At 42.8% G+C, this 25779-nt stretch overlaps 1 protein-coding gene across 6 annotated transcripts in view; it reads right to left on the reverse strand.

Annotated features, from left to right (window-relative positions):
* Positions 1 to 22944, reverse strand: part of LOC142017160 (aldehyde oxidase 1-like) — a 72635-nt gene extending 49691 nt beyond the window's left edge. For 5 of the 6 annotated variants that reach the window (XR_012646465.1, XM_075001844.1, XM_075001843.1 and 2 more), the window contains exons 1-14: positions 22820 to 22936; positions 20968 to 21025; positions 18910 to 19006; positions 17593 to 17701; positions 16184 to 16310; positions 12638 to 12699; positions 11214 to 11288; positions 9761 to 9841; positions 8192 to 8336; positions 7919 to 8011; positions 6582 to 6733; positions 6268 to 6361; positions 1348 to 1457; positions 317 to 501 (exon numbers count right to left, since the gene is read on the reverse strand). Coding sequence is in view for 5 of the 6 variants with exons in the window: in XM_075001844.1 (XP_074857945.1) it covers positions 317 to 501; positions 1348 to 1457; positions 6268 to 6361; positions 6582 to 6733; positions 7919 to 8011; positions 8192 to 8336; positions 9761 to 9841; positions 11214 to 11288; positions 12638 to 12699; positions 16184 to 16310; positions 17593 to 17701; positions 18910 to 19006; positions 20968 to 21025; positions 22820 to 22885 (1454 nt within the window). In the remaining variant the exon portion in view is untranslated. Of the gene's footprint in view, positions 1 to 316; positions 502 to 1347; positions 1458 to 6267; positions 6362 to 6581; positions 6734 to 7918; positions 8012 to 8191; positions 8337 to 9760; positions 9842 to 11213; positions 11289 to 12637; positions 12700 to 16183; positions 16311 to 17592; positions 17702 to 18909; positions 19007 to 20967; positions 21026 to 22819 lie in introns of all 6 variants that reach the window. The other variant, XM_075001845.1, reaches the window with a different exon arrangement.
* Positions 22945 to 25779: the final 2835 nt, after the last annotated feature.

Genomic DNA, 25779 nt, shown 5'->3' on the forward strand with positions numbered 1-25779 from the left:
CTGAAAAGTGTGGGGCCTGGGGCAGCCGTCCCACCTCATCCTATGGATGGGGTAGCTCTGCTGTGGAGAGACCTTTCAATGAGCACAACATTCATTTATAGTGTTTACAACATTGAGAACTGAGAAGTGTAAATACTTCATTCTGGGATGGGGAAATGACTTGCACTTGCTGCTTATCTGTGTTCATTTGGTGGATTATAAATGGCACCAACCATTCTGTAAACAAAGATCTTTGCATCTATGTCCTGAAACAGTAAAAAACTAACAATATGCCAAACTGAATAACGTATAAAGCCTCTGGGAGACCAAACAGTACCTTCCTGTGAGTGTCTGGCAGGTTTGTTTTGCATAGACTGTGGTAGAGCCAATGCCACCATAGAAAATGCCCAAGTCCTTAATTATGTCTGTGCCTTCTGCAAAAAGTACTCTCATGCCAGCGTTAACAATTGGTAGCGAGTTTTCCCGGCGCTGGGCCTGTCGGAATGCTGACACAAACTCCTCCTAAGAAAAATCAAACAGAGGCTGAGAAGCATGAACTGAAATGTAACTTTATGAAATGTCCACCCTTTGTTCCAATAGAGACCTACATTAACTAAGATAACGAATACCATAGGACACAGATTCTACTTACAAAATATTCAGGACCTCTTTCATTCCCTCGACCACTCAATAGTTCTCTTTTCACTACTATCTTGAAAGCAACCCGTCTCCCTCTCCATCCTATGCAGAGCTCACCTGGTCTGATTTCCTTCTTGCAAATGGCTATTGCAAGGTAAAGAGGAACGGGAGCTTAATTTCTGCCTAAACCTCTAGACCCAAGTACAAATCAAGCCAATATTTCAACTCTGTCTTCTGCTTTTACAGATTTTTGCCTTTAGTCATCTAAGTTAACTTGTCACATTTTATTTTAGACAAGTGATGTGCAACTATTGCATGTGGGTATCTCCTAAAAAGTCTGTTTACCTAGTCCCAGAAATACAGCCCTTATATAGTGTTAAAGAATTTCTGGTGACATAGCACCAAGTGAACAACACTGTCTGATGCAACAATTAAAAATGGAAGCATGGATCATGCATCCAACTCAGTAAGAACCACGTAGGCAACATCCTAAAGAGATAACAAAACTTTATGTGAATAATGACTGGAGGTCAATCCCGGCTGCAAGTGCGCAGCCTTCCGGGATGGAGAATATACCAATGACCTCCAAAACATTTCACTGGTTGGGTTTTTGTTTTATTTTTTTAACCACAGGTACTACTTCTTTCTACTATTTTCTTTAATCCCATATAAACACTGGTTAACCCATCCTTATTAAAAAACAAATCCAAATATCACAGCAACCTTTACCTTTCTGGAATGAGGAATGTGAACAGAGACTAAGACTTCTTCTGGTGTAAGGATATTGTTACCAGCTCCATTGGTAAAAATGTCACTCAAACGAATCCTCCGTGTCTCTCCTATTGAGAAGACAGAAATGTAATCTTTGTGCAATGAGAAGTGAATTCACTGCAATTTACATGTGCAAATGCAATTTATTGTCAAGGAGGAATATGTAATACCTCTGAGACAAATTACTTAATATTCGTATACCAATCCATCAGTAGCAGGCACCATAAATGTATGTGGTCTCTCTCTTTTCAATATAGTTACCAGAAGAAGAATTTATATTCTCTTTTCCTTTCTCCTTTTGATCAACTACTCTGAAAGCTAAAAGGGTCACAATGTCTGCAGCCAGTGAGAGAGGAGGGAGGAAAGCCTCTTTGGGCAATGCTGTCTGTTACCCGAGCAAGGGGAGAAGGAGCAGCATGTGGAGCCCAGAGCTGCTTCCTGCCCTCACCAGGCAGAGTCCATGGGTTGGATCTCATCCCAGCTTGCCTGACTCCAGCCCATGAGGCTTGGGGCTACATGCCCCCACCCCAACATGGGCCAGATGCTGAGAAGTCCCAAGCCTGGGAGGCCAGATATGGACTGTGGGGGTTCCCTTCTTCTGTTTCAAACAGTAAGAGCTAGAATCACCAAATTGGTATGTAACTTCCTCTTATTACTTAAAGCAAAGTAAGGCTTTGGTTGTGCCAGGAGAATTTGACGTGCCTAGAATCTGATTGTTTCTCATAAAAGGAAAAGGGAGGAGTCTCATAGGAGGGACAGTTATACTGCAGAATGACCACAGGGAAGAAGCAAGAGGACAGAGATGGGGACTGGGACAACAGGGGGCAGGGATGGAAAAAGGGACAGCTATCTACTATATATTTCAGTGAGTTTGTCTGTGTGTCTGTCTGTTTCCCAGCCAGGAAACAGGCACCCCTCCACTGTCTGTGCCTGGTGCAATGGCCATCAACAAGTTTCCCATCTAACCACAAGATGCTGTGGTGAGAGACGGGTGGGGCTGTCCTCTCTTCCTAGGGGCAGCCTGAACACAGAACCCCTCATCCCCAACCCCGCCACAGAACACTGACTTACTTGAAGAAAAATAAACCCTGATTTGCATTAAGGAGCAAGCAAAACAGTGTAAATCTAGTTAACATTAAACAAGGAAATACAAGTCCCACAGTCCCATAGTTTGACACTCAGAAGACTTAATGTGCCTAAATGCTAGTCTGACCATCTAAAAGCAGGATTCAAATATCAGGTGATATCCTATACTTTTAAATTACATTTTAAATATCCCCCTAATTTAACAATACACATACAATATACATATATCTAACAAATTAGAAAAGAGCAATAGCTGGCAGACTTTCTCCTAAAACATTCATATTTTATACATATTTTATTCACAAGTGTTTCCCCCCACCACCACCACCAATCATAAAATGTTTACTTCGGAACGCGAGGAAATCAAACTTAATATAATATCTTAGTTAACACTGTCAATTGATACCGGTTGTTGAAACAGTGTTAGAGTGTTAAGGCATTTTAAATATATCATTGTGCTAAGAGAAAATAGTGATCCAATCATCATTAAAACCTACTGTTTATTTATATACCTAAACTGCTAATTGTGTCTATGACTAGCTCAGACATTGCTATTACGTTAACCTTATCTTCTCTCCCCAACTCCCTCCGTTTTTTTATTATATCCACTTGTTTTGTTACAAGTTGTGCCCTAATGTTGCAAAAAATCCTTCTGCATATGCTTAACTTTATGCGCATGAGCAATGCCTCTGCAGTCAATGGGACAGCTCATCTACGCAAAGTCTGAGTACATGCAAGTGCTTGCAGAATCAGAGCCTCAGACTATATATTCTTTGGGCAGGATCTGTCTTTTGCTATGTGTAAATATGGCACCTAGAAACTGGAGCCCTAATTAGATTGGGGCTGAAGCCATTATCATAATACAACTAATAAATATTAATAAATATTAATAAATGTAAAATTTTCCAAACACTGGTTTCCTTTATGCTTTGCATATGCTGCATAAAGTATACAATGTGTCAACACCAAAGGAAATGATGCTTACTCAGTTTTAATAATTAATTATAATGAATAACCATGAACCATATTTAATATTTACATTGGTTAGCTTCTACAAGCCTCATCCAGGCCTCAGACTTCCTATAACTACAGAATCTTTGATCTATAAGGTGAAATGCCTTTTCCCAATGCTAGGGAAATGAAATTTCAAAATGGCTGCCATATTATGGGAATTATTCTGACAAATGTCACATGCAATAATCTGACTATAATCTAGCCATCCAATAGCATAAAAAGAGATCCCTATTTTGAAAACCCTGGAACAGTGAACAACTAAGGTAAAATAATTATTTGTCTATCTGCTAGCTGCAAATTCATACTAGGACCCTGGAGTATTAGCTGGGCCTGCTCCTTTGTACACATCATCACCTGTAAGAAGAGCCCCATGGCCAGCTAATGTCTGTATGGCCCCTTTTGTTCAGAAGGTTTGCCAGAACTGTCTTCCTGACCCTTGGGAAGAATTCTGTTACGAGACTTAAGGACTAGTCTCCTCCCTTTGCTGCTTTGGTTCTGACAGGATGAGGGGAATTAAAAATCTATAAAACCTCCTGGTCATTCAGGTAAGCAGGTTTGTCTCTCAAAACCAGAACAGAGTGGCTCTGTTGAGTGAGACAGTGCCTTTTTTTTTTTCTTTGTTTTTTAAAATAAAGTCACTTTCCAGGGGACTGTGTTTTGACAGAAATTCTGGCTCTCGTGTTCACTCCTGTGAATGCAGGAAAAAGTAGTGCCCAACTCCTGACTGGGAAACAGTTACTTGCGAATGTGTTCTTTAGGGTGATGAGTGATGTGCAATAGGGTCACAAGCAGTGTTCTCTCTAATTCTTCCCACCCCTGAGTGGAATGAATTTTCTTATGTGCACCGATGTGGAGGTGATGTGCAACACATCACCTTCATATTGGTGCATGTAAAAAATTCATGAATGAGAGTGAGGCCAAGGGGTTCTGAGTGTGGGAGGGGGCTCAGACCTGGAGCAGAGGGTTGGGGTGCAGGAGTATGAGGGCTCTGGCTGGGGGTGTGGGCCTGAGGTAGGCCTGGGATTGAAGAGCTCAGGGCTGGAAAAGAGGGTTGAGGTGCTAGCGTTCTGGCTGGGGGTGCAGGGCTTGGGGAGCAATATCTCTCCCCACTGCAGGCCTGAGCCCCTGCACAGAGAACAAGGGGAAGCTGTGTGGCCACAGGGCAGAACAGCTCTTGGGGAACTTAGGTCACCAGCAAAGTTGGATGGTCTGTCACAAAATGAGAGACCCTATTTCCATCCTACCAGCCCATGCACATGTCTAAGCATAAAGCGTCTTCTTAATGTATTCACCCTTAGATCAGAATTAAAAGAAGCAAGGAACCACATGCACAATTACCTGACTCACACTGCTTTTTTTGGTGCTTCTACTGATTCTCTGGCTATACGGATACACATGACTAGGCCTGCAGAAATCCTATCTCATGTGTTTCCACAGGACACAGCTGTGTGTGTGTGGCAGGGAGTGATTTTCTCCAACAACACCCATTAGTTTTACTTCTGTTACTTATCACACTTCCTACACCTCCAGTACAAATATACAGAGAGGGATTGTCACAGGGTGACAGTCTTTGTAAGGAAGTCCAGTCAGTCTTGTTGGAGATCAGGGGGACTTGAGAAAGTCCTGGAAGGAAGCAAGAGGAACCTCCTGGGGAAGGCTGAATGCAAATAAAGCAAAATGATGTGTTTGCTGCCTGAAATCGCAGGTTGGAGACAGGAGAAGCAGAGGCTCTAAGCTAGTGAGACGGAGTGAAAGGCTAGAGAGGGCTAAAAGCAGTGAGTATTGGAGAATAATGACATATCCAAGACCAGAGAGTTGGACCAACGTTTTTGAGACAGTGACACATTTTGACAATTCATTAAGACTTTGTGCCCAAGGCAACACAAAACCAGGGGAGGGGGAGGTTCTCCACTGGGAAAAGTTTTTTTAATAAATCTTGATTCCCTCCCCCCACCCCCAAGCATAAACCCCTCACAGCCGCCAAATGCTCCCCCACCTACTTCGGACGAAGCTGCTGTTTCCTGCTGCTCCTTCACTGGGCTGCCATCACCTCCACTGCACAGCTCCCCCAGCTCTCCTACTCCCTTCCCCATCAGCAGCATGGGCAGTTCCCTGCCCTGCCCTGCCCTGCTGAAATGGGACTCAATTTAATTGGTTTAACAGCTGGATCCCTACTGCTGACCATTAAACTAATTAAACTGGGAGCTGGAGCAGTTAACAGCGGGAGCAGCAGGAGCTGTAAATGGCTCCTTAAAGAGCCACATGTGGGTCAGAGCCACCCAGACAGAGACCTTTAGAAGATCTAATTGCAGCCCATGTTTGGGTCCTGACCAATAGGTTGGGAATTCCTGACCTAGAGGAACCATAAGAGGGCTTGTGGAAGTGTGGTATGGTCCAATGGCAAGGATGCTCTCAGCAGGGAGAATGTGAGGATTCCTGTTGCTACAGTGTTAATGGCTGGGCTTTTCTACTACAATTTCAGATAAAGGACTGCACTGGAGAGCCAGTGTGTGATGAGTGACACCAGGGCTGTCTGTTGCATGTATTGTTAGGAATAGGCTGGAGAAATTCTGGACTAGGTTTTGTTGTTATCGATATGCATAGGGCTTTTGTAATAAATGAACTCCACGAGAGCTGCAGTTTTACTAGGGAAGTTACTTTGGACTATTTCTGAGGGATAAGAAGGGAAGCTGAGGCACACCTGCCTGTTGTGCCATGGTCTGCCACTACAGGGCAGTCCAGGAACGGCCATTTTCTTGCAGGTACCCTGCCTCTTACCTCTTGAAGCCAGATTGAGGGTGCAGTTGCCAACTGCTAGAATGGGATTCAAGTCAGATGTTGACTTTCTGCTCATAATGTTTCCACCTAAAGACTAAAAAAAGGATATTGTGTCACTAAATCATCACCTTTATGTAAGTGTTAGTACAGTGTGAGAATTTACATTGATCAAAAGTCATAAAACTGACACTTAGTGACAAATTTCATTTTAAAATCTATTTCAGATGAGAACACAAATTTTATGCACAAACAGAAGCAATTCCATGTACTTTTGCTAATCCATCCACTAGTTACTGTAATAATAGATAACATACAGCAATATTTCTGATCTGCTGTCCTCCCAGAGTTTTTAACTGATGCAAGAGAGCACGGAAAATCTTTGCCTTCTCTCCTGGAAGTTCTGAGACTATTTTTGTCAGTGCATCTTTCACTACAGCCAGACTGCAGGCAGCTCCAACAATCAGTCCTGCAATGGAAGTATTGTAAGTAGTAAAATGTCAGCATTGCTCCACAGTCAAGGTATTACACTGTGTCCAGACTGTACTGTTGTAATTATGCAGTGCTTTTGGTTCACAATCAGCTCTCATTAGAATGTGGACAGAAATAAGACAATATCATAAGTTTTGTTACACTTTTGTTTAGGAAACTGCATCGATTTCAGTTAAACTAGAAAAGGATAAAAATCTTCAACAATGACAGGAGAGTACTTTGTCAAGGGTAGAAGCTAAACATGTCTGGAAATGGGGAGAGATATACGGCCTAATGCTCTGAGCCATGAACTTCCAAATTGTAATCCCAGCTCTGACTCAGATTCCTTCTGTGGTCTTGGCTATGTTGCTTAAATTTTCTGCTTCAGTTTGCTCATCTTTGTCCAACTGTCTCAGTTATAATGGCCTAATAAATTTGTTAGTCTCTGAGGTGCCACAAGACTGCTTATTGTGTCAGTTACAACTGAGGATTTACTAGCTACATCACAGGGCTTTTGTGAGGCTTTATTAATGTTACAAATTGCTGCAAGATCCTTGCATGGATTCTCCACAGAGTATGAGGGAGCAACAGTGGGTATCACCCCCATTTGCTCACTCTTCCTTCTGGCCCGCCAAATCGCCTATGTCTCCCCTGCATGACTGCTGTATCTACAGAGGAGGAAAGGGAGACGTGCTGCAGGAATGGCTGACACCCCAACCTTCTGTGTAGTACAGAGCATATCTGCATGTCAAGGGTCCACTCCATAAGCAGCCACTGGAGGATGAACACTGGATAACGTTGATTCTACGCTCCCATCTCAGCCAGCTAAATTGAGGTAAAAGGTGTTAATTCATGTCTGCACTATGGATAGGGTCATGGTTAGGATTAGGGTTAGATGACATATTCTAGCTAATCCAATTTAACCTCAACTTCTTTTTCCTAATCTAGACTAGACCATGTTGTTGCTAATGTATCATGAATCTTGGGGCTGGATCATAGCCATCCTGATCCATGGATGTCTCAAGAATGGTTTCAAGAAACACTCCAATTATCTCTGAACATTCTTGGAAAGCCAGCATATCTGTAGAGCAGTTTACCCCTTCTTGGCTAGGGAATGGATCACTATTATCTTATGTAGCAATGTCTCCTTGGGTTTCAAAGGGCAAAGGTAGAGTCTACTTACCATTGTCTGTGTATCTCACTACATTCAGATCTAGTATCCTTGCAGGAGAGATGATAATTGGATGATGCACTTTTTTAAATTTCATCTCAGGCCCTATAGTGTAGAATGAGATTTAGGGAAAAAGAAGATCACTACATTTCCAGAACTGTGACTATGTCATTGCTGAAACACATCTTAAAGACAAAAAACACACAAGTAATTGTACATGTTGCCCATTGCTGTTCATACATACATGGGCACTCGACTTACAGGATGTGCTCTGATTCTACATACCCAAACTGGTGTTTCCCACAACGAGAGGTGCTTTGGGGTACTTAGCCTTCAGCTCCAGAAGCTCCTTTAGGCTAGCAGGAGAAATCCAAGTTGTTCTTTCCCCTTTGAAAATACATGTTCTTTCTGGCTGATTTTCAGCCATTGTCTATAGGGGAAACAATGTAGATTTAATATTTAGAGCTCCGGAGAGGCAGCAGTGGTCTAGTGAATAGACCACTGGACAAGGAGTTAAAATAACTCCTTAACCATGGAAATCATATGTAAACCCTCAAAACTGGTCTTAAGTGGGATTTAGTGCATCAGCTCTATGTTAGCCTTTTGTACAGACAGGAATTTTATGCTTCATGAATAAAAATGCCTAAAACTGACAGATATTTATAACAAACAGGATTTACACTGAATAACCTGCAAACTATGCACATAGGGCTGGAGTCTGAACCCTTGAAATTTACTGGAAAATAAATGTTTAAAAAAAATCTCAGGCTTTCATCCATTTCATAAGTCACCAGCTAGTTACAAAGTAAGCAGAACTTTGCTATTTGTCTTGATACCTCGCTGAACCAAAAGACTGGGGATCATTATTATTTGGATAATGTTCTACCAGCACATGGTACTTTAAAACAGGCTAAATGTACTAAACAGGAAACAAAAATCTTGCACTAAAGATGGCAGAACTTCAGTCTATTTTAATGATAAAATCTGCAATCAGTTATTCCAAACGTTACAGGGGAGTTTATGGATACGTTTACATAATGGCAGGAAAAGTGCTTCCAAACAGGGTAGAAAGACATGTCTACTCAATCCAGCACATGAAAAAACAGCAGAATAGCATGGCTGGTGGCTTGGGCTAATCATATAAATATGGTCTTGCCTAGCCACATGGGTACACCCAGCGCTAGCCTAAGCCACCACCATCAAACTACTATTTTTACTGTGCTAACTCAAGTAGAATGAGTCCAAGTTAACCTATCTGCACTAGGAAGCATCCTTCCAGCTGCCATATAGGCACACCCCTTTTCACAGCTTGTACCTCTAGATAAGGTTGACAGACATAGATAGTGCCACCTGTAGGACAGACTGCCTAACACTATCATTATAAGACTGTTCTCAGTTGTTTATTAACTTTGTTAAACTTTAATGGTTTGAGATGAAATTTTCCATGTGGGATATTTGGCAAAGACTGATTTTTTTTTAACGGTTCAGCAAAAGAAGTTCAGCCTGTTCTCTGAGCAAGATGATGAAAATGTGTTCTTTTGCCTAGGTTAAAAAATATTACAACTGTTTTTTAAGAAACTCCAGCAGCTCCATGATTTGCACAGGCAATCTTAATTCCCTACATTTTGTGTACTTGACTTTGCATGTTAGCGTTCTTATAATGTAGTTTTCATATGTCACTACGAACACAGAATTAAAAAAAAACCAGATATCTTTGCAGATCTGTCTAAAAATGTGATATTTCTCCTGATGAAACCACTCCACTTCTGGATAGCATTAAGATAAATACCTAAATCCATGTGAGCATTACAAATGTTGCAGCATATGCACAGACCAAAAAGCAATTCTACTTACCATTAATTCTGGTGGAAATATAAATTCCTGGGTGGGGTCTAAGGGCTGAAATGCATCTGCAGAGAACAGCTTGCTGGAAATCTTAAACAAATAGTCAAACGTTTTATTTAACTCATTCTTTATAAAAAGGAAAGAATCACAAGGTCTGGATCTGAATCCCACTGAAGTCATTAGGAGTTTTTCTAATTACTCTAATAGCCTTTGCATTAGATGTTAAGTGAGCTATCATGCATTAAGGGGGGGCTGCTGCAATGAAAGAAATGGAGAAAATGGGTCTCCTAAAATTTAGTCACCTTCCTTGGCCCCTCTGGAGGTGTGAAGGTAAAAGGGTACAGACACCAGGACCGACAGTCACTGCAGGTCTAGGACAAAGTGGGAGGGGGTCCCAGTTCCAGGCCCCTGGAAGGACTGGGGCCAAGGGTAGAAGGGACAGGGCCTAAACAAATCAGCCCTTGGCACCTCCTGGACTGTGCCCCCGCCCCACTTGCGTGGAGTGGAGCAGGGGCACTGCCACAGAATTTCAAAAGGGCCCAAAGGTCTGGTTGCCACTGCTGAAATACAAGGCCCTGGGGCAACTGTCCTCTACTTTCTCCCCCGCACTGTCAATGGGCCTGGGTATAAACCAGAAATCTGAAATGCACACTTCTCTCTGTTCAACCAGAGAGAGGAGAGATAACTCCATACTTCCTCCACTCCTCTAACACACACTCACAAGTCAGATTTTTTAAAAGAAAAAGCTACATAAGATAAACCATTTGTATGGAAAGGAATTTTCACATAAAATGTTGATTCTGATTAAGTTTTTGAGGCAAACTTTCTGTGAACACAATCCTGCCATGAGCGCTATGTAGACAAATCCTTGAATCCAAATAAAACCTCCCTGATTTCATATGACTTCTGTTGGGCACAGGAACTGCTAATTCAGTGGTCACTGCAGGAGCAGAGCATAAGAGTATTAATATTCTGGCACACAAAAGATTGTTTAAACATGCAGATCCAAACTGTCCTCTGCATTTGTACATGAGGCTTCAGTGGAAGAGGGTGAAAATTTCCCCTTTCACACACCCAACTTAGCCTTTTTGGGTACATAGCTAAATGCCCCAACATGAACAATACATGCAATTTCTGTGAAAACGGAAAAACTTCTTAATCACCCAGCATGGCATGTACATCATTAAAAGAAACTTTTCAATTTTACAGAATAGCAGCATCAATGTTTCTGTGGCTTGCAACATGCAGGAGGGTAGAGCAGGTGATCATGAAGATCCCTTCTGACTTTGAAGTCAGAGCAATGCTTACAGAGATGGTGGGCTATAGTCAGATGGCTACAGGATGCGGAATGGCATGGCATGGCACTTCGCATGTATTGTAATTACAAGGAATAAGCAGCGCAATGCTCTTCACCTACTGCAAGTTTTACATTCAAAGAGGGAGGAAAAACAATTAAACTCACCTCCTCTCCTTTCAATTTGTCTTCTTGATCCAAGCAACAGTTCCCATTTTCTTTACTTTGACAGCAAACCGATTCCTAAAATAGTAATATAGCATTAATAGAACATATGACTTGACTCATAGTGAGTCTGACCCCAAGTTAACTGAAGGCCATGGGAGTCTCTCAACTGATTTATAGTGGACTTCGGATGAGGCTCAATAAATTGGTATCAAGTATCGGAGTGGTAGCCATGTTAGTCTGGATCTCTAACAGCAACGAAGGGTCCTGTGGAACCTTATAGACTAACAGAAAGTATTCATGTTTTAAGGCATTGTCTTTTTCTTTCCAAAAACCTTTAAAAAAAGGTTATCCATGAAATAAGGTTTCTCTGTTTCTTTTGGGAGTGTATACAATTTGTTGGAAACTGGAGCAAACTTTATGTAATTAACACTCATTGACACCTGTAGGGTGCGAGAAGACTTTGTAACCATCGAGAGTGCAGTTCGACCCCTCTGTGAATCCTCAGAAGAATTCCAAACAGACCAGTCTGTGCAAGGTGAAAAGCTGCAAAACAACTGCCCTGCCATGGCAACAGCTGTAAACAAGGCTTCCTTGCCAAGACTTCAAGGCTACCCTGCAGTAGGCCACAAGAAATAGTGATAAGGAATGCAGTGGCAATTTCAGGCAATCTTATGTTAATGAGTTCAGCTTTATCAGCTAGTGTTAGGAGGCCTGTTACAGAGCCTCTCCCCGAGCGAAGCTCCAATGTGTCAGGTTTTCCCCCACTGGTGACTGCGGCGTCTCCGGGGCTCCTGTTGTGGGTGTCACACGCTTTCAATAAACCAAATATAGCACTTGCCTTCTGGGTGCAGCCTCGTTTCTGGGGAACCCGAGCCTGGTTGGTTACAATGCCACCCCTCTTTTAGTTCAAATCTTATTGCAACTTTATTTTATGCACGTAATGTCATATCTAGCAATGACCAAAATCTCCTTGCCTCAATCACACAAGTTTTCCTACTGACTGCACTGACATTACCTTTGTGAGGAATATTTGGGGCTCTCGTGAATAGTTAATATTTTAAACCAGATTTTTATAATGGTCTGCCTCTCTGCAATTTGCATGCCTGAGCTTAAAGTTACAGAACAACAGGTTTATATTGGCTAGTGGCCTGAGCCAAAGCTCACTGGAATTACCGGAAACACTTCCATCGACTCCACTGAGGTTTGGTTCAGGTCCTGCAGATGAGCAATCTTTCATTACTGGAAAGGACAGACCACTACCCTTGACAGAAGGAAGACTGGATGTGTATTTAAATTCATAATGGCCTTAGGTTGTTAGACTCTGTAATATGCACTAATACACGCTTCACTACCCCATAAAAATATTTTAGAGCAAATATTCAAAGCAACTGAATTCTTTGATCCCCTCCATTGCAACTTCTTACCTTACAGAAGGTTTTACAGCCATCTAAGATTGGCCTATATCCAGTGCAGCGGCACAAGTTACCTGATATCAGAAAATAATAGGTGACCTATTAGTTCTTTATATGGCATCTAATTATTGTCCCCTTTACCATCAGGTGGCATGGTCCCACCCTTCCTGGCTTGCCAGAGCACCTGTCAGACGGAAAGCCAGGTAGTCATGCTGCAGACCCAGGTAGCTGAAGAGTCAGGCTGCTGCACTGCATCCCCTGCCATCGCGGGTGGCCAGAGAGCATAGGTAGTTTTGGGAAGGCAATGCTTTCCCTTGCCTATGTTACCCACCACCCATGGATAGTCCTCTCACTTTAAAAACTCAAATGTAAACAAGGCACTTGCAGTGTTTGCCATGAGGTAGTGCTGACTATGTCTAGCTATACCTCCTCCTGCCCGTGGTTGACTCCACCAAATTTATTTCACGCTAAAACTAAGCTGACCTTGCCTCACCTCTGATTTTACACTGGGATAGTGAACCCAAATTAACCATCCCACTCCAAAAGCACACCTTTTTGTTGGAAGACATAGCCAGTCTCTGTGTTATTTTCTAGTTTTATTACTGTCACAAAAGCTTTGACACTGTTCTGAGGTCTATAATGTTCTGACCTCTGTACTCAAATGAAATATGAGAGCAAGATTTTCAAAAACTCAATTTTTGGATATCCAATATGAGACATCTTAAAGAGGCCTCATTTTCATAAAGCACCTAATACCTACCCTCTGAAAATCAACTCCCTGTAAGGTGTGCCAAGTTGGACACCCTAACTGAAACATTAAAACACTGTAACAACAAGAAGTCCTGTGCCACCTTACAGACTAACAGATTTATTAAAGCATAAGCTTTTGTGTGCAAACACCAACTTCATCAGATGCATGGAGTGGAAATTCTAGAGGCAGATATAAATATTCCGGCACAAGAAAAAGAAGAAAGTACCAATCAAGAGGAAGGCCAGAGTTAACAAGCGCAGTTCTGTCAGGGAGGATGTGGCCCACTTCCAGAAGCTGATATGGAGGTATGAACACCAAGAGAGAAGAAACTGCTTTTGCAGTTGGTCAGCCATTCCCACTCTTTGTTCAATTCTAAATTGATGGCCTCAAATTTGCAAATGAATTGTAGCTCTGCAGTTTCTCTCTGGAGTTTGTTTTTGAAGTTTTTTTGTTGCAGGATGGCTACTTTTAAATCTGCTACTGAGTCTCCATGGAGCTTGAAGTGTTCTCCTACAGGTTTTTGTGCGTTACCATTCCTGATATCTGATTTGTGTCCATTTATTCTTTTACGTAGCGACTGTCCAGTTTGGCCAATGCATACATCAGACAGGCATTACTGGCACACCCTGGCAAATATTAAATTAGTAGATGTGCAGGTGAATGAGCCCCTGATGGTGTGGCTGATGTGGTTGGGTCATGTGATAGTATCACTGGTGTAGCTGTGTGGGCAGATTAGGTGCCAAGGTTTGTTGCAGGGATTGGTTCCTGAGTTGGAGTTACTGTGGTGTGGTATATAGTTACTTGTAAGAATTTGCTTCAGGTTGGCAGGCTGTCTGTAAGCGAGGACTGGCCTGTCTCTCAAGGTCTGTGAGAGTGAAGGATCGTTGTCCAGGATGGGATGTAGATCATTGATGATGCACTGGAGAGGTTTTAGCTGGGGGCTATAAGTGATGGTCAGTGGTGTTCTGTTATTTTCCTTGTTGGGCCTGTCTTGTAGCAGATGGCTTCTGGTTATGTGTCTGGCTTTCTCAATCTGTTTCCTCACTTCCTCAGGTGGGTATTGTAGTTTTAAGAATGCTTGGTAAAAGTCTGGTTGGTGTTTGTCTCTGTCTGAGGAATTGGAGCAAATGCAGTTGTACCTAACTGCTTGGCTGTAGACAATGGATCATGTGGTGTGCCCTGGATGGAAGCTGAGGGCATGTAGGTAAGCATAGCAGTTGGTAGGTTTCTGGTATAGGGCGGTGTTTATGTGACCATCACTTATGTGCACTGTACTGTCCGGGAAGCGGATTTCTTGTATGGACTAATCCAGGCTGAGATTGATGGTGAGAGGAAACTGTTGGAATCACAGTGGAATTCTTCCACAGCCTCCTTCCCATGGATCTAGATGGTGAAGATGTCATAACTGTAGTGCAAGTAGAGGATGGGCACTAAGGGACAAGAAATGTGGAAGTGCTGTTCCAGGTGAGCCATAAAATGTTGGCATAGTGTGGGGCCATGTAGATGCCCATAGTAGTGCCACTAATTTGAAGGTATAAATTGTCCCCAAGTCACAAAGCTCTGCCATCACTTGTGTCATAGCATCATCAAGGATACTGTTCCTGGCAGCTTGTAGTCCAGCTTCGTGTGGGATATTGGTGTAGACAGCCTCTGCATCCATGGTGGCTAGGATGGTGTTTTCAGGAGGATTACCAATGTATTGTAGTTTCTTCAGGAAGTCAGTGGTGTCTCGAAGATAGCTAGGAGTGCTGGTAGCATAGGGACTTCGTAGAAAGTCCACTTATCCAAACAATCCTGCAGTGAGCGTGCCAGTGCCTGAGACAATGGGGTGTCCAGGATTTCCAGGTTTATGGGTCTTGGGTAGAAGATAATAACCCTGGTTGGTGCTCTAAGGATGTGTCTATGTAGATTTGTTCCTGTACTTTTGTCGGGACTGTATTGAGCAGATGGTGTATTTTCTTTAGGTAGGCTTCAGTGGAAACAGAGGCCTGTACCCTGTAGAATGTGGTGTTGGAGAGTTGCCTGCCAGCCCCCTTTTGATCGTCTGACCTATTCATGATTACAACAGCACCTCCTTTGCCAGCCTCTTTGATTATAATGTCAGAGTTGTTTCTGAGGCTGTGGATGGCATTGCATTCCGCATGGCTGAAGTTATGGGACAAGCGATGCCACTTTTCCACAATTTCTGTCTGTGCATGTTGGTGGAAGCACTCTATGTATAGGTCCAGTCTGTTGTTTCAACCGTCAGGAGGAATCCTAGTCACTAGCCAAAATTCACTAGACACTTCTGAAAATGTTTGCCCAAGATTTCACCTGACGGAGGGAATTCTATCACCATGACATCACAGAGGTTCTGTTTAGTTTATTATAGGGCTCTTTGGCATATTTGGCTTAATCTAATTCTTGATTCCCCCACTCCCACCCCTCTGCTCTCTGACTTGCTCACCTTGATAATATTTTTCTGATTTGTCAACTTTGATTACTGTTTTGGGTTCGCTATGCTTTAAATATTGAGTCTGTTCTGGTATGGCTATGGTCTAAAGAAGTGGGTCTGTCCCACAAAAACTCACCTAATAAATAATTTTGTTAGTCTTTAAAGTGCTACTTGACTACTTTTTTGTTTTGTTTAGTTTATGGGTGCCTCAGATTTCAGGTAGCCATCAATTCACTGTTGCTTTCTTCTCCCCCCTTTCTCCTTTTCTGAAAGGAAACCATCACTAAAAATCTTATTTATTAAGAAATCATTTATCTTGTTAGTTCAAGACATTTAAAATGGCATTTTGGGGGTGGGAGAGACAAAAACTAACCAGACAGAGCTGCAGTTATCTGTTCCATAGAGGGTTCAGGGTGGTTTCTCAGCAAAGCATACATGGACATCACCATTCCAGGGGTGCAGAAGCCACATTGAGAGCCGTGGCACTTGGCCAATCTTTCCTGGGTCAGAACAGAACAAGAAGTCTTGCTTTCAAAATATTGCATCAACAAATTCCCTTTTTAAGTCGCTTAAATAAGTTGCTGATTGCAGAAATTACAAACATGATTTAAAGGACTACAAGATATGACCTAATTAACACACTGAAAAACGTGACAAATGTTACAAACTTAAATGCAAGATATTTCATGAAGAAACTTTAACATGAAACCTATTTCATGTGTGGGTCCAAGTATACCTGACTGGTGGACAATGGGAACAGATTACCTCATAACTGCCTACTTCATGGTTCTTATGCCTTCTTTTGTGGTATCTGTTGCTGACCACTACTGTAGACAGAGCAGACAGACCGTGAGTCTGATCCAGACTGGCAATTCCTGAGTTCCTGTGCTTTTTCCTCCATATGTTAATATTACATGCTGTGCTGTACCTGTGTAAGTCCCAGGATATTAGAAAGGCAAGGTTGAGGAGGTGATACCTTTTATTGGACCACCTTCTATGGGTGAGAGAGAAAAGTTTTCAGGCCACACTGCGTCTCACTCATTGAACTTGGTCCAATAAAAGATTTTCCCTCACCCATCTGATTTCTCTGTTAATATTAGGTAGTCAATATGAAGGGGCATCTCTAATTTGTCTTAATCAACCATTTTATACTTTTATTTTAAAAGTTTAAGTAAAAGTTAGTCTGACCTTTAATAACTTCTAACAAATATCAGATTTTTTTTGCTATCTCATTGAATTTCATGGTTTATGGATCCTCCTTGCTGTGCCTCCACAACACGGTATATGCATTGTTTAACAAGCAGCAAGACTGCACATTCCTTTTTTTTAGTACAGATGGACAAATAATCCAAAATATTTTGTATAGACTTGTTAGAACTTTAAAGTTAACCCCTTTGGCCATTTTGGAAGACCATGGGCGGTTTTTTTCTGGATTCAAGAAGGTGCCAGAACTGGCAGAAGATTACATATTTCTTAGTTAATGATTGAGGACTGTTTTGTTTTAGCAAGTTGGTTATTCTTATAATACACTGGAGATTCCTGCAGTTTTTTGCAGTATGCATGACATCTGCTAGCTAACTGTACATAAAGATGGCATTTCTCTGTCTTCCACCACACATTTTGAATTATACCTCAGAATCAGTTTAAAAATCCAGAACCCTCAGCTATCTCTAAGCAGTTGAAGCAATACTAAATCTCATAACAGTGCTGTACCACCACTGCCAATTAATCCTAGGCACATGGAAGAAAAAAAGCAAAAATCTTTTTACTGTATGCTCTCACCTGAACTGGATGTATCCGGGTTTTTGTGCATCCTATGCCTTCCACAGTGGTGACTGAAATGCCATGCAACGAGCAGATGGGTAACAGACAGGAATTGGCAGAATAGTGTCTTTACATTTTAAAGGAGAATCAAGAACAGTAAATATAGCAAAATGGTATTGTGGTAAATTAAGAAAGAGCTTTTACTGTATCTCTCTAGCTATACACTCTCATCATCTTACTGAGTAAAACTAGAGTGATAAACTTCTACAACATACAGATTATACAAGCTGTAACTCTTGTGTACATTGTAGGAATCGCGTGCCTAATCATGCAGTTGCCTCTGCACAACCTTCAAGTTTAATATTCTATGCTCCAAGAGTATAAATATTCTGTCCTTTCAGTCATTTAAACCTTAAACCCTGAGCTAGGCCAGGGGCCTTCTAAGACTGTGGACCTGCTCCTGCCTGGACTTGAGTTAATTTCCCCAGGGCCCCTCTGAGGTAAGGCTGGGACCCTGAACTGTTGCCTCTCACCTACCTGGGCAAGGTGGGAACCTTCCCCCCCCAGCCCCCCGCCGCCACCACCTCCCAAACTGGTGGTTTGGGAGTTGTTGGGGGTACTCATAGCAGTGGGGCGGAACAGCCGCCCACTGACCTGAAAAAGGAGGAGCCCTTCCAGGAGCCCAAACCCTGTCACAAGCATTAACAACACTTTCATTTCTTAGTGGGCTCTTAGAAGACAGTTAGGGGTAAATTACAGCTAAATAACAGCACTGAATACTGAGAGCCAGGACTGATGGCTGACAACAAACTTTATGTGACCATAGGAAATTTGGCCACACCCATGATAAGCGGACACCCAACTAACTCAAATCATGTCAGATTATGAATGTTTCTGGATGAGAGAGTTCTGGATTTGAGAAGTTCAACTTGTACATAATTGATGTAGCACTCAGAAAACAGCAGTAACAGAGGTGTGACCTAATGTCCCCTGGGGAGACCTAGAGATTTTATGTAACTACACACTGTGGGTACATATTGCTGAAGCAGCTAGCCATATCACTAAGATGTGACACTATAGGGAACAGGGACTTTAGCCCACTCACAGCATAGTCTTTCCACTTTGATAAACTTTGAACAAATAAGGCTGTGACCTCTAAGTTGTTCTGCAAGTTATTAATTTAAATCGAATACTAAGAATGCTTGAGAAGCTTTTTAAAACATGATCTACATTCTTGTTTTTTAAAACAATACTGCCCTGTTGCTGTAAGCTGAAATCACTTTTATTTTTTAAAAAATTAAGTGCTGAGCTTTTCAGATCTTTTGCTAAGGATACCTTATCTTCTTGGAAAGTGGTTCATAAGTGGAGATCATCACAGTGCAGGCTCCGCAGCCACCTCCTCCACAGCCATACTTAGTTCCTGTGAGACGGAGTGAAAGAGCTGCCATTAAGGAAATAAGCTCATGAATATTTAATCATTTATTTTTGCTCCTGCTCTGTTCTCAGTAGTTTTCCAGGTTTTGTAAAGCTTGGGCACAATCTTCTTTTTGAAGGCAACATATATGGAACCTGTAACTGGAAAAGTGCAATAGAACATATATCATAAGCTCAGTTTTGCATTGCTTGAAATATTCAGTTATAAAACCAAAACTACAAAATAAATTGACCAAGATCCTCCTCCCACCAACTTCAATGGAAACTGTTACTTCCTTTGGAAACAGAAGCAGTCCACAATGGCTATATCTACAGAGCACTCCACATAGCACTGCTTCTGGCAGAGCTATGCAAAATGAGCTTTTCAGGATTGCAAATGCTTGAGGCATAAGGGATTGGTGACAGAGTGGGGTTTAGCCAGCGGAGGCACGGCCACATGGCCTCTGCAGTGCCTGCACCCTCTTCTGCTGATGGCAAACTCTCGCAGGGCTATGGTAATGAGCTTTGGGAATATGCAAATGGCACACTATTTGCAATCTCAAGAAGCTCATTTTGCATAGCTCTGCCGACAGTGGCACTGGGCAGAGCACCATGTAAGACCCAGCCAATATGTAAATATCCCACTGAGACAGAAACAATAGTAGACATTCTTTACTGTTCACATGTTCTGTTTCAAAGTGGATGAATTGTATTTTTAGGTAAACTCAACAACTCACTGTGTAGCATGAAGAAAAGATTTAGGGCCCAAGATTCATAAGTGACATAAATTTAACTTAAATATGTAGTTAAGTGCTTTTCTGAATTGGAGCCTCCAAGTAAGTTAGGAACTTTTGTGGATGAAGACCAGTGGTGGAGAGCCTTTTTTTGTCAGTTGGGGACCACTGATCCACAGGAAAAAACAAAACAAAACAAAACAAAAAATAAAAAGGTCATGGGCCACACACAAGTGAGAAGCAAAAATTAAAAAAACCTCATTGACCTGGCTCCAAACACACATCTGTCAGACAAACCAGTGCTCATGCTTCAGCTCTGTGGAGAGGATGGACATTGAGGAGTGGAGCTGCCCCAGGCAGCAAGGTAAACTGGCACTTGCACTCCAGCCCCGAGGGGAGTGGGAGTGACACTGAGGCTTGGAGAGTTGCCACAAGGATGAAACGTGGGGGGAGGGAGGAGGAAGCCCTGAGCCTCGCTGCAAGACAGATCCAAGAAAGCTGGAGCCACATGTGGTCCCTGGGCTGTAAATTCCCCACCCTTAATCTAGACCATGGTTTCCCAAACTGAGGAGGCGTCTAGAAATTCTGGGGGGGGGGTGCGAGGGACCCAGCTCCCCTGCCCCATCATTCCCCTCCACCTGAAGAAAAAGTCGGCCTTTGCTTTTGGCTCTCGGCCCTTGCCATTTTACATGGGTGACCTGGTGCAGCTGCTATAAAAAGCAGGCAGCTGGCAAGGACCCACAAGGAGCTACCTCCCTCCTGCAAATGAGCGTGAGTGTGAGTTGTGGGGGAGGAGGAGGAGGAAGATGGGGTTAGATGGGGGCTGGGGGTGCACAGCTTTGTGGGAGGGTAGGGGAGGGGCTTAGGTGGGTATGGAATAGATGAACACAAAAACAGTAAGTGACATTCCCAAGGTGTCAGTACGTCAGTAGCAGAACTTGGCACAGAACCCAGATTGCCTGATTTACCAATGTGCCCTTACCTGTAAGCCACAATCCCTTTGCTTTAGAGCCAGCTTTATGCTAATTTTCAGTTTAATGGAGTTTGCTATTGTTCATAACATTACAAATATAGTGAACCATTGAACAGTGTTTGGCTCTGAAAAAGATACTAACAATATACTAATTTTATACAGATACAGGGCCCAATCCTATCCTTACTCAGGCAAAGCTCTATTGCTCATCAGCAGGAGATTTTCCTGAATAAAGCCTCTAGGATAGCGCCCTAACTGCATTAATAAGGATATGTCTCTTGCGGATGTAAGACAACAGCATTTGTTCAGGATCAGCATTCTTCTCTACTATCTGCAGAAGTAAGTGAAACAAACTGTTACAAAAACATCCTCCAGTGCACAAAAGTCTTTCTTCCTGGACCACAGTTAACACCTTCTAAGTGCCATAGGAGGGAATTTTGCTTTCTTTGGAAATTCTTTGTCAGACTGTCCTACTGCTAAAAAGGAAGTGGCAGCGCGGCTTATCTTTAATAAAAACAAATGTGGTAGTAAGGGGAATGCAATGTCAAAGAGATCCATCCTCATCCCCTCTAAAGATAAAGGGTACCAGGAATGTGAATGTACCTATGCAGATATGCTTTATATGGATAAGGACATACAGGACCACTGTGAAGAGCCCTCAGAGCTGTGAAAAGTCCAGTGGCCTGTGGAAGTGAAAGTGAGCAGAGAGATTGTGCAGGTGAACATGGATGTACTGTATTATTGCAAGGTTATAGATACCAGTTATTAAAAATACAAACATAGGAAGAGTTCTTTACATCCCACCCCCATATGAGATATTTGAAAAGGAAATCAATATTTTTGTGAGATTATAGAGCTTTGTTATTTTTTATCGTAAGATCATGAACACTGGAGTGCAAACTAGCCAGTGCCAGGGATCCCCTTCCTCCTAGTTTTACCCACATATCTATATTGTATTCAGCCCAAAGAGTATCCAAATGTATCACAAAAATTATAATCCCCTATCATCCTCTCAAATGGGATGGCTGTAATGAACGCTATGATAATTAACAATATTTGTAGCTATCCATCCCAAGGGCTACGTCTACACGTGCCCCAAACTTCGAAATGGCCATGCAAATGGCCATTTCGAAGTTTACTAATGAAGCGCTGACATGCATATTCAGCGCTTCATTAGCATGCGGGCGGCAGCGGCGCTTCGAAATTGACGAGTCTTGCCGCCGCGCGGCGCGTCCAGACGGGGCTCCTTTTCGAAAGCACGCCACCTACTTCGAAGTCCCCTTATTCCCGTGAGCTCATGGGAATAAGGGGACTTCGAAGAAGGTGGCGTCCTTTCGAAAAGGAGCCCCGTCTGGACGCGCCGCGCGGCGGCAAGGCTCGTCAATTTCGAAGCGCCGCTGCCGCCCGCATGCTAATGAAGCGCTGAATATGCATGTCAGCGCTTCATTAGTAAACTTCGAAATGGCCATTTGCATGGCCATTTCGAAGTTTGGGGCACGTGTAGACACAGCCAAGCAGGCCAGGAAGACTTCCACCTCTCCATTCAATATGGCACAAAATTGACTCCATACAGTTTCCATTCTGTGATGTCTCTGACAAAAGAAAACTAAACTACAGCTACGTCTACACTAGCACCCCCCCTTTCGAAAGGGGCGTGCTAATGAGACACTTAGGAATATGCTAATGAGGTGCTGGATTTTAAGGGACAAACTTCTTAAAATAAAGACACAATCCACTTACACTATTATTTAACTTCCTGCCCCTGGTCTGAAACTAGCTCCAATCTTTCACTTCCGGTTTTCCCTTCTCCTTAAGGTCACTGCAAACCAAAATGTGTTCAAAACACTATATGGTATGGAAGTGACCGCTAAAGAGAAGCTTGAGAACACAGGAACTCCTAACTCCTCTTCTCCACCCTTCAGTGGAAATCGCACTTCTTCCTGGGAGAGGCGCCTGGTACAAATTGCTGCTTTAGCGGTTGAGCCTGCTTCCCATTCTGACCTCAGGGAGAAGGAGGGAGAGAGAACAACTGGCTGTGCTGCAAATCACTTGAGAAGGGGCCAAAGCTAGGGACACTCCAACTCCTCCCGTCGCCGAAGTCCTGCTGCCTGCCCCGATCACTTACCTTCTTCCCATTCACAAAGAAGATCAGTTCATCGGGTCTCGCTCCCCCTGCAGCGGGAAGAGACATTGCGAGAGGCAGGAAATCCCACTCACAGCTTCGGCTCCACCAAACCAGCCGCGCAGCGCTGCCCACCAAACTAGCACTGAAGTTTCCGTGGGCGGGGCGAGGCTGCCTCTGAACCCAAGGGCAGGGAAGCTAAGAGCGTCACATAAGAAGTCTGTGGATGTGGCGTGGCTGCGTGACTACCAGAGAATGTAACTTATAGGTAAGAGCGGGCACGCAGCTGTAAGTAGCTTCCACCCACTGGTCGCAAGAATCCCCGGAAAAAGCCCATCCTGCTTCAAACACTCTCAAAACTGGTCCTCCGCCAGGAAAGTCAAATGCAGTGATTGCAATCGCCAAGGACTGCAAAGAGCCCGACTGTTCTCGTTTTCTTTGCTGGAACAACCGTTGCATAAATCCCGGCACAAAATTCGAAGGAGACACTTGCATTACAAACTGGTAGATCATCACATGTGTCTGTAATAAAAGGTGGGTATCACAACCCCATCCGCCATCGCCATAGCCCAGAATTCAGCAACTGCACAGCTTGTCCCAAAAGCGAACCATTTATCAAAATAACTTAATTGCAAGATTAGAGAAAAACAAAGACACAGGAGGACATTACTCCTCTCTGTAGGCCATTACTTCACTATTGTCTATCAGTATAGTAGCACCAGTTCATTTTATTAGTTATAGATATTGCTGTATATCCTACAGGGCGTGACATTACTGTGCTAGGCACTGACTGTAGAACAGTGGTGGGCAACCTGCGGCCGGCAGATCCTGGCTGCCATGCACCTCTGGGCACTGCGGCATGGAGTCCTGCAGTTCCTTGCTTCTCCCCCTCCGTCCCAAAGCTGGAATGCCTGAATCAGCTGTTTACAGCGTTCTACCTCAGGGAGGGAGGAGGAGTGGGGACAGAGCATGAATCAGGTGATTCATGTGGTCAGAAAGTGTTGGGAGTGAGGGGGAAATGTGGTCTCTGTTTCCGTGTTGCACAACAGGCATGGGGGGAGGACCTCTGGAGCTGCAGGCTGCCAAAACCCTCTGAGGTGAGGAGGGCCATTTATGCAGTCCACTCACTGTTAATGTTTGCCCATCCCTGCTGTAGAAACTCCATCGGAGATACAGTTCCCCTTTTGATAGGCACCACAGAAACATAGCCTGTGACCTAATTCCTTCCCCAAAGCACTTACAATTTAAACAGGTAAGACAGATAGACCATGTCTACACTTGGCCAAAATTTTGAAAGGGCCATGCTAATGGCCAAATTGGAGAACACTAATGAAGTGCTGAAATGAATATTCAGCACCTCATTAGCATGCTGCTGGCCACAGCTTTCGATCGCATGTGGCTTGTCTACACCAGGCCCTTTTCGAAAGGACCCCACAAACATCAAAATCCCCTTATTCCTATCAGTTTGTTTATTTTTATGCATATTTACACTGAAGTCTCCACATACATTTGCATTTTGTCAGAAGTGGCAATAAGGATAGGCTTGGTTAGCATGCTGCCTGCTGCAGCACTTCAGCTGATAGGAATAAGGGGATTTCAGTGTTTGCAGGGTCCTTTTGAAAAGGGCCCCATGTAGACAAGCCACATGTAATCAAAACACAGCACTATCAAAGTGCCGCAGCTGGCAGCATGCTAACGAGGTGCTGAATATTCATTTTAGCACCTCATTAGTGTTCTCCAATTTGGCCTTTTCAAAATTATGGCCAAGTGTAGACACGGCCATAGAGTAACATTAGCACTGACAGATTAAGTGACTTTCCAAAGGTCTCATAAGAAGTTTGTGGGTGAGCCAGCATTCAAATCCCAGTCCAAATTCTAACCCCCAAGACTATCTGCAGAAAAACTGCATAACCTGTTCTCACCTGCCTGTGGGTGAACATGACCAGTCCTATCCTTATTGCCACTTACAATAAAATGCAAGTGTGTGTAGAGACTTCAGTGTAAATATGCATAAAAATAAACTATTTTCAAAAGCTAAATAAGTGATTGAGTCATGAGAAAAAAGTTAAAAAGAGAAAGGTTGAAAATGAAAGAGGTGACTTTTTTTTTAAAATGCAATCATAATGGGAATGTGGGCAGATGTCACAACACTAATATTTTGTCCCAATAATTCAAGCACTGTTTTAGAAATCAAGCCAAAATCAGGGGCTACATCTACGCTACAGAGATCTTTCCAACAATTCCTTCAGCAAGATCTCTTCCAAAAAAGCTTCTTTCAAAAGAGTGCATCCACACACAAAAAAACACAGAGTGATTTTCTCTTTTCAAAGACAGCATTCATGCAGCCTCTCTGCTCTTTAGAAAGAATGGGCCACGGATTGAAAAATCAGGCACCGTGAGAATAGCTCTTTCAAAAAAAAAAAAAGGGCCTGCAAAGCGTCTACACACCTTTTCTTTCAAAAGAAGGTGCTCTTCCTGAAACGGGAGTGGAAGAGCGTTTTCGAAAGAGGTGCCTTGTTCTTTCAATTTAATTTCGAATGAATGCTTTTTGTGTGTAGATACTTTGCTGGATATTTTGAAAAGGCCCCTTTTATATTTGTAAAAATATTTTAAAAGAACTTGCTAGTGTAGATATGGCCAGGAGGAATGATGGTCAGGATAAATTCACATAACAGAGTATAAAAACAGGAGAGTCTAGATTTACCAGCAAAGCATTTTCCTATTATCTATGTTTATTTTTTCTATAATTTACTTATTACAATACTTTCAATTTTAAATAAAGTTATTGAACTAAAACATGTAATAATTTGCTGCAAACTGAGCTGTTTTTATTGTCTTTCCCCAAAAGCATCACCTGTTGGCTTCATGTGCCACTTGATTTTACTGTCTGGGATATTTTTAATTTTAAGGCCACTATTTTCTGTAAGTTCAGGGATTTCACCATTTTCCTGTTTAATCACTGA

This window comes from Carettochelys insculpta, chromosome 8 (assembly GCF_033958435.1).
Source record: "Carettochelys insculpta isolate YL-2023 chromosome 8, ASM3395843v1, whole genome shotgun sequence".
NCBI classification, from domain to species: domain Eukaryota; kingdom Metazoa; phylum Chordata; order Testudines; family Carettochelyidae; genus Carettochelys; species Carettochelys insculpta.